Source organism: Pongo abelii, chromosome 7 (genome assembly GCF_028885655.2).
Source record: "Pongo abelii isolate AG06213 chromosome 7, NHGRI_mPonAbe1-v2.0_pri, whole genome shotgun sequence".
Taxonomy (NCBI): Eukaryota; Metazoa; Chordata; class Mammalia; order Primates; family Hominidae; genus Pongo; species Pongo abelii.
In genome coordinates, this window is record NC_071992.2 from 62,358,124 (window position 1) to 62,373,961 (window position 15,838).

A 15,838-nucleotide genomic window follows, 5' to 3' on the forward strand; every position below is an offset into this window, starting at 1 on the left:
GGCTTACTTTGGTCATTTTTGTGCAAAAATATTTACCAGATCATGTGCACCAGATATTTCACATACACGATTACTTTTTCTTTACAGATGAAATTTGGTTCAACAGGTGTCATTTGTTGAGAAGGTAAATTTCTTATTTTTAAAAATAGACATGGGATCTCACTATGTTGCCCACGTTGGTCTTTAACTCCTGGGCTCAAGGAGTTCAAGCCTTGGCCTCCCAACGTGCTTGGATCACAAGTGTAAGCCATTGTGCCTGGCCATAAATGTTTATTTTAAATGCCATAATGCATTTAACCTGCATTTATCAGAACAAACTAGGCAAGTAATATAATAAACTATTTTGTAAGATGAATATTTTGCTCTTGAAACTGCATAAAAGAGATACACACTACTTTTGGAAAAAAAACTTTATTAAACACTCAAGAGTATACTTCTCAAAATCACAGAAGAGCTTCCAAATACAAGTGTTAGAAGGAAAAAACAACAACAAAAAGCTAAAAGCCAATCAGAAACAGTTTGGGTGTGCAGAGGACTGGCGGGGGGGACAAGGACTGCACATGGGAAGGAGCCACTTTTGTATTCCATAATTTGATCTTGTTGTGCTAGAATGCATGCTTTTTTTCCTCCAAATGAGGAATTCATTTCAAATAGGAATTTCTTTTATTCTCCTGGAACTGAAATGCTTAGTACTATCCCTAACATCAACCATGGGATTTTTGAAGTTATCCCAAATTTGCAATGCAAAGCACTTTTATGTATCTTCCAGTTGTAGATTGGAATAGCAAAAGTGAATGCTACGACCAAAATTTTTACCCTCCTACATAAAGACGTTCCCTTCTAGAGAGCAAATCTATCATAAAATGTCAAAACTAGAAGAGAATAAAATGAAAGGAAAAAACCTAGAAAAATATCCTAAAATATCAAATGCAGTCATTTCTAAATATAAGCCATAATTATAGCTTTACCTATTGTTCTTATTGTTCCTATGCTGCTTCTACAATGTTACATCAACTATACTTAGCTTTACTCTCCCAAAATCTTGGTGATGAAGCCTTCTGAGTATGCTTTCCAATGTGCCAGAACCAGAAGGGCATTCCAAGGCTTCCCCACATTTCCTCCGTTTATGGAGACAGCTGTTTCACTAACTTGCAGCACTTGTAAATGCTTTGAAAGCTGATCACATACTATATTCTTGACTTAATACTTTGGTAAGCCTGGATATATATCTTTCTATAAACCTCACCTAATCTTTGATGTTACTATAACCTTATCTTTGATTTAACCCATATACATTTACTCATCATAATCTTGATTTAAACTCATGCTACAAAACTGTAGCAGAAAAGACATTTCTCTTTAGTGTTTCAGGAAAATCAGCTCATGGAATGCTGCCAACCAAAGTATAGTAGATTCTTTAAACAATGTAATGCTTTCTATCTGCAGAGTCCCACAGACCTCACATCCAGGGCTCCCATCCTTCCCAGGTTCTGCCAAGGATGTTGGGGTCTGTCGCCTGGTCCATCAAGCACTTCACTTGAGTCTCTTCTGAAAGCCCACCCTCTGGTTCTCGGGCACGAATGTTGTGATCTTTGCTTCCTCGTGCAACAGCCACATAGTCTCTGAAGGCAGGAGCCTTCTCATGACCCAGGAGTAGCTCATCACTGGAAAAAGAACAAACACAGAAAACACAAAGCATGTGTTATTTTCCTTTGTTGCCTGCATCCCTAGTGATCCTAACCAAACACATTCCCCACGTCATCACTCACAGAGTATTTTCTGTGGTCAAAGACTGGATTTGCACGAAAACAGAACATGAATTATGCTGCTCAAGTTTTTGTGTGAATGTATGCCTTCACTTCTCCTGAGTGAATTCCTAGGATTCACCTAGGAGTGGCATTGATGGGTCCAATGGTAACTCTTATGTTTAACTTTGTGAAGAACTGCCACTTTCCCACAGCAGCTGCACCCTTTCCCACTCTCACCAGCAGAGTATGAGGAGTCCACCTTCTCTACATCCTCAATACTTGTTAGATTCCTTTTTTTTTTAATTAAAAAAAAGAAAGTTTTAAAAATTTTTGGTAGAGACAGGGTCTTGCAGTGTTGCCCAGGCTAGACTTGAACTCCTGGGCTCTAGTTATCCTCCTGCCTTGGCCTCCCAAAGTGCTGGGATTACAGGTGTGAGCCACTGCATTAGCCCCATTTTAAAATTATAGCCATCTGGCGAGGTGTGGTGGCCCGCCTGAGGTCAGGAGTTCGAGACCAGCCTGGCCAACACGGCGAAACCCCATTTCTAATAAAAATACAAAAATTACCAGGCGTGGTAGCATGCACCTGTAATTCCAGCTACTCAGGAGGCTGGGACAGGAGGATCGCTTGAACCCAGGAGGTGGAGGTTGCAGTCAGCCCAGATCGTGCCATTGAACTCCAGCCTGGGTGACAGAGCAAGACTTTGTCTCAAAAATAAATAAATAAATTAATTAATTAAATAATAGCCATCCTAGCAGGTGTGAGGTAGTATTTCACTTGGATTTCCCTGATGACTAGTGATGTTGAGCATTTTTTCATGCCGCTTATTGGCCATTTGTATATTTTCATTAGAGAAATGTCAGTTCAAGTCTTTTGACCATTTTTTTTTTTTTTTTTTTTTTGAGACAGGGTCTTGCTCTGTCACCCAGGCCGGAGTGCAATGACGTGATCTCGGCTCACTGCAACCTCTGCCTCCTGGGTTCAAGTGATCCTCCTGCTTCAGCCTCCCTAGTAGCTGGGATTACAGGCGTGAGCCACTGCGCCCAGCCCTGACCATTTTTAATTGGGTTATCTGTCTATCTATTATTAGGCAATAAGAGTTTTTTAATGTATTCTAGATACAAGTCCCTTATCAGATACATGACTTGCAAATATTTTATCCCATTTGGAAGGCTGAAACACTTTCTTGATAGCACTCTGTGAAGCACAAAATTGTTTAATTTTGATGAAGTCCAATGTATATATTTGTTTCTTGCTTGTGCTTTCAGTGTCATACCTAAAAAATGGCAAGTATCACAACAAAATCCAAGGTCAGGATGATTTACTCCTATTCCTTTTTTTTTTTGAGGCAGAGTCTTGCTTTGTTACCTAGGCTGGAGTACAGTGGCACCATCTTGGCTCACTGCAACCTCCGCCTCCCCAGGTTCAAGTCATTCTCCTGCCTCAGCCTCCCTAGCAGCTGGCATTACAGGTGTGCACCACCATGCCCAGCTAATTTTTGTATTTTTAGTAGAGATGGGGTTTCACCTTGATGGCCAGGGTGGTCTCGAACTCCTGACCTCAAGTGATCCACTGGCCCTGGCCTCCCAAAGTGTTGAGGCATTAGCCATCACGCCCAGCTGATTTACTCCTATTTCTAAGTGTTTTATAGTTTTGACTCTTACATTTAGCTCTTTGATCCATTCTGAATTAATTTTTCCACATGGTGTGAAACAAGGAACTAACTTCATTCTTTTGCCAGCGCTATTTGTTGGAAAGGTCACTGAATGGTCTTGGCATCCTTGTCAAAAATAAGTTGACAATAGATTGCCACTATTACTTAATTCTAAAGTCCAACTTTTTTCATTCCTATGAATCATCTCCATAAATTTCTATTTGCTTTAGACCTCAACAAGAAAAAACTTTAAGGCTAACCTAAAAGCCAACCCAAATTGAATTCTCATCTAACAAGCCCACACTGTGCTTTTCATACCTAGGTACTATATCCATTGGGGTCAAACACCCTAAAAAGGACAAAAGCAAATTTAAAACCTAAGTCTCCTCATGCATGTAACAATATTCTGGCAACTGTCTAAGAGTGCACCTTCTGTTTCTCCAATTGGCACCACGGTTCCAGGGACTGAGTGTAAACCTGAAGATAGTGCAGGGGTCACATACGTCAGAGTTGCAGGCCTTGCCCTGGCTTTGGGGAAGTCAGCCTCTCTAAGCCCTGCTTTCCTCCTCAATGAAAACAGAGAAGTCATGCTAACAGAGTATCAAGTGCTCAGCACTTTGTACATATGTTGGTTCCTCGAGAAACAGTAGCATGTTGGTAGTCCGTTAGTTTTTTCCACATATAAAAATCTTACCAAGTAATGACTGCTGGATTGGCACCTGCTAACTTTCTCTTAGCATAACATATTTTCTGTCGGGGGTACCAATTTTTTTCAGCAACATTTATTTCTTGAATCCATGACCCTCCTTTTTTCAGCATTTTCTGTTCAAAATTCTAGAAGAAAAGAACATGATTTTCCTGGCTGATCATAATGGTATATACAATCATGCCCAAACAGATTAAATCAAGTAATGATCTTAAAGTAAACAAACATCTATAACCAGGAGCAGCCTTGCTTTCTACAGCTACAAAACTGTTCATATAGACTCCATGGCACACACATCACGAGACGAGGGGCCTCAGCAGGCCCCTTATTTCTCCAAATAAAGGTTTTGCCTGTTAACTTTTTTTTTTTTGAGGCGGAGTTTCACTTTTGTCGCCCAGGCTGGAGTGCAGTGGCGTGATCTTGGCTCACTGCAACCTCTGCCTCCCGGTTTCAAGCCATTCTCCTGCCTCAGCCTCCCAAGGAGCTGGGATTACAGGTGTGCGTTACCACACCCAGCTAATTTCTGTATTTTCAGTAAAGACAGTATTTTACCATGTTGGCCAGGCTGGTCTCCAACTCCTGACCTCAGGTGATCCTCCCGTCTCTGCCTCCCAAAGTTTTGGGATTATAGGCGTGAGCCACTGGGCCCGGCCTCTTAACTGGTTTTCAAGCAGACAATCCTAAACACTAACTTTGAGAAGTGCTGTACAAAATAACGTAAATATTTTCATCAACATGACTCAATGCACTTCCATCATACGCGGGAGATACTAGCTTGATCACAGGCACACTGTCACAAAAGTGAAAAGTGCACATGAAACAAAACCTACTTTCCAATCAAAGGAGGGCTCCTTGACAAACACATCCATGGTGTTGGTGAGCAGGCCAGGGTCTGAGCGGAAGGCCCGGAGCGCGTGTACCATGACGCTGTACATAAGGCCCGTTTCTTTCATTGGTAACATCAGATTGATAAACTGGCGAGTTAGCCGAAAAGGCATCAACTCAGGGACTGGCAGAAACTAAACAAGAAAAAAAGGCAAGGAGCAGAATATGTAAGCCAGAACTCTCAAAGTACCGAGCACAAATGGCAGCATCCTCACATAGTTACTGTTTACATTAGTAAAAATACAGACTCTGCTTCTCTTGAAATCAGCTACACAGATGTGAGGTCCTATGCTCAAGAGTAACCACCTCGGCTTGCGTTATCCCTCAGTGCAAAACCCACGTGCACAGGACATGGGGCCGCAGAGATTGAAAAGGATGATCCAAAACATTCAGAGGTTAACCAGAGAAAAGATCTGTATCACATTTTTGACCAGACATTTTTATTATGGGGCTTCCTAAAACTTTCTTAGAGTCTTCCTTTGACCTGCGAACACATTTGATTCCCGGCTCTGATGATATCACTGATCACCATGACTTCTGTGACCTGACTGAATGAGGCTGAACTAAGTGATTATCCCTTTCTGTATTCAATGACCATGACAAAACGAATCTAATATGTTGTTTTTCCTTAAAAACTGTCTGTTTCTGGAGGGTGTTGAAAGTCCTATGATGACTCTCGCCTCACCCAGGATCACGAGATCACAGCAAGCGCACCTGTGTAGCGGATCCAAACGCATGCCCAAAGTCGATCCCGATCATGCTGCCGGTCTCCATGGCCACCATAAAGTTGTTCAGATGTCTGTCTCCAATCCCGAGGATCCAGTGGCTGATGCATATCAGAGCGTGAGAGCTGGCGAAGTGGGAGCGGAGCGCCAGGAAAGCCTCAGGGCTTGTACTCATCCTCACGAAGGCCCGCCTACAAGAGAGACACAGCTGTGCGGCTGCTGTGATCCCACTAAGGGTGAGGGCAGAAGGGTACTTACTTTAAGAGATCAGCAGGCACTTTACTTTCTCGTTTTCTAAAAGACGTGACTGTTTCGGTACGATTAGCGCCCCTATGATTTAATAATAGAAACATCTAATTAGAAAAAATTTCTCTGACTTAAAATTTAAATTTTAAAACTTTTTGTTTATATTGAGACTCAAATATCGAATAATCTTGATGATCTCTCTGAGGCAAAGCTTTCTAAGAATCAAAAGAAAACATGCAATTTGCAGAAGAATGAACTAACTAATACAAAGAAAAATCAAAACCAAACTTACTTATACATTAGCATGTAAGCTCCGACATCATGTTTTCCTGACATTTTTGTCAGCCAATCTTTATATTCACATGGCGGTGCCTTGGGATCACTAATGAGTGAGAAAAGGGGAATTGGAATTAGGAAGATTTTAGCATTATGTGATTTCAAAGGCAAAGATCACCAAGAATTCATTGAAAAATAGCAAAGAGGCAGGAAAAAATAATATGACTTTTAACCATATTCAATATTAACACTGAACCCACATTACCCTGGATCTTGAATTCAATATACCATTAGTCATTCTTAGTTACTCCTAAAGAAATCCAAGCTATTGCCTATGAAAAATTCAGGTACAAAACCATCAGATCCAACAAATTTCCCACTGACATAGAGAGGAATAAGATGAACTAAACATAACTGTTTATTAACCGGCATGCAATTCTGAAACTTTGACCTAGAAAGAACTATAGCAAGAGGGTGACAGCACCACAGGCAGCTGCTGGAAGCCTCAGGCCATGTCACTACCATAGCCAAAAAGCCCGCACAGTTTTGCTAAAGATGGATTATGTCTATTTTTATCCTTATTTAGACCACTTCCACATCTTTTTCTTTTTCTTTCTTTTTTTTTTTTTTTTTTGAGATGGAGTCTAGCTCTGTCGCCAGGCTGGAGTGCAGTGGTGCCATCTTGGCCCACTGCAACCTCTGCCTCCTGGATTCAAGTGATTCTCCTGCCTCAGCTTCCTGAGTAGCTGGGATTACAGGCAAATGCCACCACGCCCAGCTAATTTCTGTATTTTTAGTAGAGACGGGGTTTCACCATGTTGGCCAGGCTGGTCTCGAATGCCTGACCTCGTGATCCGCCCGCCTCGGCCTTCCAAAGTGCTGGGATTACAGGTGTAAGCCACCACGCCCGGCCTCTTGTTCTTTTTTTTTTTTGAGACAGAGTCTTACTCTGTCGCCCAGGCTGGAGTGCAGTGGTGCAATCTCAGCTTGCTACAACCTCTACCTCCTGGGTTCAAGCAATTCTCATGCCTCAGCCTCCTAAGTGGCTGGGATTACAGGTGCCCGCCACTATGCCCAGCTAGTTTTTCTATTTTCAGTAGAGACAGGATTTTGCCATGTTGATCAGACTGGTCTCGAATTCCTGACCTCAGGCGATCCGCCCACCTCGGCCTCCCAAAGTGCTGGGATTACAGGCGTGAGCTGCTGAGCCCGGCCAGTGCCACATCTTTCTTCATATTTCCAATAGGTAGATATACACACAATCCATAGTAAGTATGAGAAAATATTTTGTTTTTCTTTTTTCTTCTAATAAGCCTTCTGCACTCCTATGAGAAAGTATTTTCTTAAATGACAATGGATGCATAAGTGAACTTGAAAAGCTGTTTTCAATGTTTCCTAGGAAAAAGGCAGTACCTGGGCAGTGGGAAACAATGTGATATACATATGTTTAAGTACTTTTGTGTGGAAAGCTTTAACAAGTTTTCCCAATAAAATCTAAAGACAGAACAGTTTCACGTGTGACTTAGCAATTCAATCACTTTAGGTGAAATCTTTTCTGAGTTGCTACTAAAGTTAACTTTAAAAGTAGTCCACTCCATCTTAAAATTCTCTCCTCCTAGTTTAAACTGAGATGAAAATTCTTAGGTTATAAAACTGTAGGCCAGGCGCAGGGGCTCAGGCCTGTAATCCCAGTACTTTAGGAGGCCAAGGGGGGCAGATCACGAGGTCAAGAGATCAAGATCATCCTGGCCAACATGGTGAAATCCCATCCCTACTAAAAATACAAAAATTAGCTGGGCATGGTGGCGCATGCCTATAATCTCAGCTACTCGGAAGGCTGAGGCAGGAGAATTGCTGGAACCCGGGAGGCGGAGATCACAGTGAGCCGAGATCATGCCACTGCACTCCAGCCTGGTGATAGAGAGAGGCTCTGTCTCAAAAAAAACAAAACACTGTAACATGCTGAATTAAGAAAAAAAAAAAAAAAAGCAAGGATTTAAATAATGGGTACTGGAAGTGCACTGTAAAAAGGCAGTTGGAAATTATTTTCACAATTCCATTATGTAAGGTGCTTTCAACTCTCCTGGTACCTATGTTAACCCTGTGCGGTTCCACGCTACCATCCCATCCCACAAATGCAGGCAGGTACCACGGGAAAGGCGACACCTGCTTGGCACCTGCATTGTCAGGCAGAGCCTCAGTGCCAGGGCCAGATCTGAAATTCGTGAGACTCCAGGAAGCATGCTCATCAGCTGCCCTGTCTTCCAGGGAAAGTGGAAACAATTCTAAGCAAAGGACTCAAATGTCTGGAACTAAAAGTTGGTGAACACTGCCCTGTAGAGTAATTATCACCTGGGAGTATGAGTTTGATAAGAATATGCTTGATTTTTTCAGAAATCTTTCCTGACTGAAGGGAACACTGCTCCTATTTAAAAACTTTTAAGAAAGAATCAGAGGACATCAAAGAGAAAGAAGCCCTGAAGCTGTTCCTTCATCCTACAGCTTGTCACCCAAACCTGTCAACTTTGGTCGTCAAAACCTGTCAACCCTCAAAATGTTTCTCATGTTGTCCTTATTTTTCTTTACAAAAAGGAAATAAAAAAACCCTTGTGGTTAAAATATACATGTTAATTGTAGAAAACTTGGAAAATAGAGAAAAGGATAAAGAAAAATAAAAAAGCATCCATATCATGACCTAGAATTACTAGTAATCCCAGCTACCCCACTTTACAGGCTAAGTGACACAGGACAGGTTACTTGACCTTTCTGGGCCTCAGCTTCCTCATCTGTATAAGCAGTGATAATAATACTTACCTTGCAGGTTTTGTTGGTGAGAAGTAAATTGGTTTATACACGTTAAAAATTGAGAACAGTGCCTAGCCCACAGAAAATGTTTTACTACATGTTATCTGCCAATTTTATTATTATTTATTTCCTTCAACAATTTTTCTTCCCCCCACCCAAAGTTAATAAATATTTTGTATTACGGTAAAATATCTGCAACTACTGGTTAGCAGCCAGCACTCCATTTGGTTTATTGACCCAGCCAGCAGACTGCGGGGCAGGCAGTGTGGGCTCTCGAGCGCGCCTGTCACGGCCCCGACCTGCCACTGGAGAAGTGAGGGGAGGCGACTGCTGGGGGAGCAGGGCGTGTGGCCGCCCTTACCTCAGGTAAGCCGCCTTCTCCTCTTGGGACATGGTGTTCAAAAGAAGGTCCTTCAAGGTAACAGTATTTTCAAGCCACTCAATTAATCCTAACCTGAAAGGGAGAATAAAAGGTTAACGAGTAAACCCAAACTCCTCTTTCTTCACTAGAAAAACAGTCCCGTGGACGCCAAGCAATATGCAGCAGCCTACTGGCTGGAAGCAGCCTGGCAGTTACCTGGAGGTCATGGGCACCACGCTATAGGTCCTCAGCTGCAGGGCCCTCTGGCTGCAGGCGGAGTCTTGGGCCAGGATCCCATTCATGACCTGGAAGAGCTGCTCTACGCGCTGGTCCTGCCGCAGGTCCTCACCACCCTTCACCAGGAAAGGGTGTTCCCTCTCGTCGTGGCCACGGATGATGATGCGCTTGGGCCTTCGCATAGACGCCATGACTGTCACCTTCAAAAATCAGAATGTCACCTCAGGGCACAGGCTAGCCGCATGTCAAACTCAGAGGGAAAAGCCAGACTGGCTGTGAGCATTACTCCGCGGGGCCACCCTCTGAAGACAGTGCCAAAGAGCAGAGCGCCCAGGCCAGCAACGAATTTCTGCTACCTGCTTGTGCCTGACTGCTGTGCCCGAAGAATGTTGTATTCCTGATTATAAATACTTGCTTACGAATGTGGATACCTTTAGCAAGCAGCAACAGCCAACATGCAAACTTTCTACAGTAGTAAGCTAATGCTACTCATATTTTATAGTGGATACTCACACACAGCTTACTCTTTGAGTTTATGATATCTTAAACAGAACTGTTGTTCAAACACTGGAGACATTATATTAAGAAACTCAGGGCCGGGAGCGGTAGCTTACGCCTGTAATCCCAGCACTTTGGGAGGACGGGGCAGGTAGATCACTTGAGGTCAGGAGTTCCAGAGCAGTCTGGCCAACATGGTGAAACCCTGTCTCTACTAAAAATACAAAAATCAGCCAGGCATGGTGGCGCACACCTATATCCCAGCTACTAGGGAGGCTGAGACATGGAGAATTGCCTGAACCCAGGGTGTGGAGGTTGCAATGAGCTGAGAATGCACCACTGCGCTCCAGCCTGGCTGACAGAACGAGACTCTTGTCTCAAAAAAAAAAAAAAAAAAAAAAAAAAAAAAAAAAAAGCCGGGCGTAGTGGCTCACACCTGTAATCCCAGCACTTTGCGGAGAAGGAGGTGGATGGATCATGAGGTCAGGAGTTCAAGACCAGCCTAGCCAACATGGTGAAACCCTGTCTCTACTAAAAATTCAAAAAACACAGCTGGGCGTGATGGCGTGCACCTGTAATCCCAGCTACTTGGGAGGCTGAGGCAGGAGAATCGTTTGAACCCGGGAGGCAGAGGTTGCAGTGAGCCGAGATTGTGCCATTGCACTCCAGCCCAGGCAACAGGGCAAGACTCCGTCTCAAAAAAAAAAAGAGGAATTCAGTAAATATGCTAAACTTGATGTATCTGCGATCAACATGGGCCGTTGTCTCTTACTTACTAAAGGCAAACAGATCATTCTTATATCTGAAGAACGTTCATCAGGACAGGGACTGGGTCACACATCCTCACACCTACCCGCTCATCAAACCCGGCGATTCGCACGTGGTACTCTGGCAATGGCTTTCCCCTACCGTCATACTGACCTAAAACAAACCAGAACCTTGCTTAGAACAGCTTGTTAGACAACCGCCTGTATTTTAAAACATGCCTCTTGATCTACTTTTTAAAAAGCCAATCTAACATGATAAAACCTTTTACTGAAAAGTTTTCACTTAAAGGAAACTGACTTTAAAAGAATGTTATTTCTCGGCCGGGCACAGTGGCTCACGCCTGTAATCCCAGCACTTTGGGAGGCCAAGGCGAGCAGATCATGAGGTCAGGAGACAGAGACCATCCTGGCTTACATGGTGAAACCCCGTCTCTACTAAAAATACAAAAAATTAGCCGGGCGTGGTGGTAGGCACCTGTAGTCCCAGCTACTCAGGAGGCTGAGGCAGGAGAATGGCGTGAACTCGGGAGGCAGAGCTTGCAGTGAGCCGAGACTGCGCCACTGCACTCCAGCCTGGGCGACACAGCGAGACTCCATCTCAAAAAAAAAAAAAAAAAAAGTTATTTCTCAACTTGACTGATTATGGAAGTTAGTGCTCTATTCTAATAGCACGGACAAATCGTAAATAGAAAAAATGATGCATTGACTAGAACACTGCATATTCTCAAGGCCAATCAAACTCAAGGCCAATCAAACTGCACATGACAAGGCTGACATTTAAATGTTTTTCTTGAAATGAACCATATGCAACTGCATAGTCATTATTAATAACAAAGAAAAGTGTTTCTCCAAATATGTTTTTTCTTATACCCACTGAAATGAGAACATGAATAACCAGATTAAAACTTTTTTTCCTCTGGCAAATTCGGGGTGAAGAAAATGGAACATACACAGGTTTCCTCTGAAAAAGTCACGCCTTGAAATCTGGCCAATTTGCTGTGCATCTCTATCCTTAATATTATGATCTTTTTTCCTGCAGGTCAGTGACTTATCATTAACTTGTCACTTTTTTTTTTTTTAAACTTGTCACTTTAAATGGAACTGTGTACACATCCCAGGAAGTAATCTGCCTCTATACCTGTATTATATTTCTGAAGAAAAGTTATTCAGGAGCATAGCATGAATACGTTCAGAGGAAATCTATGATTGCTGTTTACCATTATTACCAAATGAAAATCTGAACATTTGTCAGAATCAGAAATATAAGAACTATAATCTCATTAAACATTTAGTAATGTGTGCTCATTCATAATTATGGATTTTCCTAATGATGAAAAATTTGGTGAATTTTAAAATTCTTTAAAAAAAGAGATAACTGTCAATATCCCAGTATCACTATTCCAGAAACCACGAGTTCTTATTATAGTGCTGTGCTCCTGACAGGACAGTTTTGTCACCCCTGGAGGTTAACTCACCAGGAATCTCCAGCTCATTTCTCAGGAACTCCACTTTGAAGTCGCTCATCCAGGGCGAACATTCTTTCAGATTCCCAGGGGGCTTTGAGTCTTTGTTCATTTTTAAAAGTAGCATGTTGGTAATGTCGTTGAAGTCACTGAGCTTCATTCTCAGTAGCTTAGAACCTCCTTTCCCAAAATGTTTATCAAATTCTTTTCCAAAAGTCTGAAATTAGTAAGAATTTACTATAAAGACTGATGTTTAGTTTGGACTTTGGAAAAGGCTCTAAGCTTATAAGTGAAATGAATGGAGTGCCCAATGGTATATGTTTCTTCTCTGCTTTTAAGATGTATACTTTTAGTTGGGCATGGTGGCTCATGCCTATAATCCCAGCACTTTGGGAGTCCAAGGTAGTAGGATTACTTGAGCCAAGGAGTTCGAGACCAACCCGGGCAACATAGCAAGACCCCATCTCTACAAAAAATAAAAACATTAGCTAGGTGTAATGGCACATGCCTGTAGTTCCATCTACTCAGGAGGCTGAAGCGGGAGGATCGCTATTGAGCCCAGGAGTCTGAAGTGACAGTGAACTATGATGATGCCACTGCACTCCAGCCTGGGTATCTGAGTGAGATCTTATCTCTAAAAAAAAAAAAAAATTACAGTTTTGCTTTCCTTGAATATTTCAATACTCTAAAACATCCAGAGTCTGCCTTTTGTTTCTTGTGTTCCATTATAAGTGACATGGTTAATGCCTGTAATCCCAGCACTTTGGGAGGCCGAGGCAGGTGGATCACTTGAGCTCAGGAGTTTGAGACGAGCCTGGCCAACGTTGTGAAACCCCGTACCCACTTAAAATACAAAAAATCGGTTGGGTGTGGTGGCTCATGCCTGTAATCCCAGCTACTCGGGAGGCTGAGGCAGGAGAATCGCTTGAACTCGGGAGGCGGAGGTTGCAGTGAGCCGAGATCGCGCCACTGCACTCCAGCCTGGGTGACAGAGTGAGACTCCGCCTCAAATAAATATATAAATGACATGGTTGACCAGGCGCGGTGGCTCATGCCTGTAATCCCAGCACTTTGGGAGGCTGAGGGGGGTGGATCACGAGGTCAGGAGCTCAAGACCAGCCTGGCCAATATGGTGAAACCCCGTCTCTACTAAAAATTAAAAAATTAGCCAAGCATGGTGGCACTCGCCTGAAGTCCAGCTACTCAGGAGGCGGAGGCAGAATAATTGCTTGAATCCGGGAGGCGGAGGTTGCAGTGAGCTGAGATCATGCCACCGCACTCCAGCCTGGGCAACAGATCGAGACTCAGTCTCAAAAACAGAAAACAAAAACATGGTTAGTAGTGACTTTTAGTTATAAATCCTAATAAGGGCTTTAAAAACTTGGCGAAGTCATTTAACCTCTGTGCACTCATTGTCTAGTTAGTGGTCTACATCATTATGATGACACAGATAACTAGGAACAAAGTTAAAAACAACAAAATAAAGGAAGTAGTTCAATAGAAATAAATGGCTCATAATTTTTGATGCCAGCTGAAGAGAAAAATTTAAGAATGCTACTTTCTTTATTAAGAGTCTTTCAAGCTATTATTTTGGGTAATAAACCAGAAAAAAAATATATATATATACATATATATATATTTTTTTGAGACAGAGTCTTGCTCTGTCACCCAGGCTGGAGTGCGGTGGTGCGATCTTGGATCACTGCAACCTCCGCCTCCCGGGTTCAAGTGATTCTCTTGCCTCACCCTCCTGAGTAGCTGGGACTACAGGTGCACACCAACGTGCCCGGCTAATTTTTGTATTTTTAGTAGAGATGGGTTTCACCATGTTGGCCAGACTGGTCTCGAACTCCTGACCCAGTGATCCGCCCGCCTCCGCCTCCCAAAGTGCTGGGATTACAGGCGTGAGCCACCATGCCCGGCAGATATGTTTATTTCTAAAAGCAATTATTGTAAGTACTCTACCTTAGAATATATTAATTATCTCTTTGCATTAGCTTCTACTCAGATATTTACTTGAATTATAAATCTGATATCAAATAAAAAATAAACCTCAAGAGCATTACTAGCAGTTACTCAACAGTTGTCAAGATTTACCTGATCATCTCTAATTAGAAATGTTTTTACCAAATTTATAACTAATGTCACAACATAAATCTGGTGTAAATGAAACGTGCTCTATTTTAAGACAATCCACTATAGGAAAATTGACATATATAAAACAGATTTCTTCTTTGATCTGTAAGTGGATGAAAAATGTAGAAACAATCTTCAATTCTTAGAAAGATTAGCTATTTCCAAACATAATCAGCATCATCCTATCTAAAAGACATAATGCCTTTAAGGATCCTCTAAAGTGATATTTGAGGCACTTTGCTTTGGTAGATTATTCTTTGAACGAATGCAAGTTATTTTTGATTTGGTACAAGGTGGAAAGTTCTGGATAGATTTTCTAAGGTACTAGATATAAAACTCCAAACACATCTCCTGCCTGAAAGGAACAAAGGAAGCCTTTCTGCACCCTGCAGGCTTGGGCTGGATCAGGTGCTGCTGCAGGGGTAAGAACTGTGCTCCCCATGGACAGCCCTGCAGGGCAGTCTCAGGGCTTCCAGCAACAAAGTGGCCATGAATTCTGAGACAACGTGCACACTGGCTGAGGTAGGAGTGTGCTGGGGGCAGGCTAGGCTGGAGGCTATGTGGAGGCCGTGCTGCTAATGGGTATGGGTTTCTTTCTGTGGTGATGAAAATGTACTAAAATTGATATGGTGATGATTTCATGACTCTGTAAATATATGTAAAACTACTGCATTGTATGCTTTAAATGGATGACTTAAGGGCCATGTGAATTATATAGTAACAAAGCAGTTATTTAAAAAGGATAAAGCTCTTCCTTTGCCCTATACATGGTGGAACTTGAGAACTCTGGCAACAAGAGTTCCAAGACTTATCTATGCCCTTAAATTTCTTGAGGTTTAATGAATAAAAGTAACTTTGACAAAAACTAGAAAGAAAAGTCAGTATGACCCATGCTAAACAGAGAGATTGTAAAGTAAGGTGTTTTAGGTGAGAGAGGAAGAACACTCGACTCTTCTGGAGATCACTGCGTGGGGAGGGTTGGGAAAGGATCTAAAGGAGAAATGATGCTGACGCCAAGCCCTAAGGGCAAGTCTCCAGATGGAGGAGGGAGAGAAGGAGCCAAGCAGACTGCAAAGGTGTAGCAACTGGGCTGACTGCAGTCTACTTGCTCCATCATTCCCATCAAATGATGGTGTGTTTTCCTTCCAACTCCAGCACCCTCTGAAAGATCTCACACTTACCACACTTGTCCTAGGCACAGCTCTTGGTGAGCAGTTTTGTCACACAACCCTTTTGTATTTGGGGACTGGATCTGTCTTCTCCATATATCTCCTGAGCACCCAGAACTGTGCCCCGAACTAAGTGCTTGAAAATACTTATCAGCTTATTT

General features: G+C 42.6%; 1 protein-coding gene across 4 annotated transcripts in view; it reads right to left on the reverse strand.

Annotated features, from left to right (window-relative positions):
• Positions 1-395: 395 nt before the first annotated feature.
• Positions 396-15,838, reverse strand: part of PRKDC (protein kinase, DNA-activated, catalytic subunit) — a 180,925-nt gene continuing 165,482 nt past the window's right edge. For 2 of the 4 annotated variants that reach the window (XM_024251026.3, XM_024251025.3), the window contains exons 77-86: positions 12,385-12,589; positions 10,996-11,063; positions 9,624-9,844; positions 9,408-9,500; positions 6,258-6,347; positions 5,978-6,049; positions 5,709-5,910; positions 4,940-5,128; positions 4,098-4,237; positions 396-1,664 (exon numbers count right to left, since the gene is read on the reverse strand). In XM_024251026.3, coding sequence (XP_024106794.2) covers positions 1,460-1,664; positions 4,098-4,237; positions 4,940-5,128; positions 5,709-5,910; positions 5,978-6,049; positions 6,258-6,347; positions 9,408-9,500; positions 9,624-9,844; positions 10,996-11,063; positions 12,385-12,589 — 1,485 coding nt within the window. In that variant the 3' untranslated portion in view covers positions 396-1,459. The remainder of the gene's footprint in view (positions 1,665-4,097; positions 4,238-4,939; positions 5,129-5,708; positions 5,911-5,977; positions 6,050-6,257; positions 6,348-9,407; positions 9,501-9,623; positions 9,845-10,995; positions 11,064-12,384; positions 12,590-15,838) is intronic. The other 2 variants (XM_024251029.3, XM_024251027.3) reach the window with 1 other exon arrangement.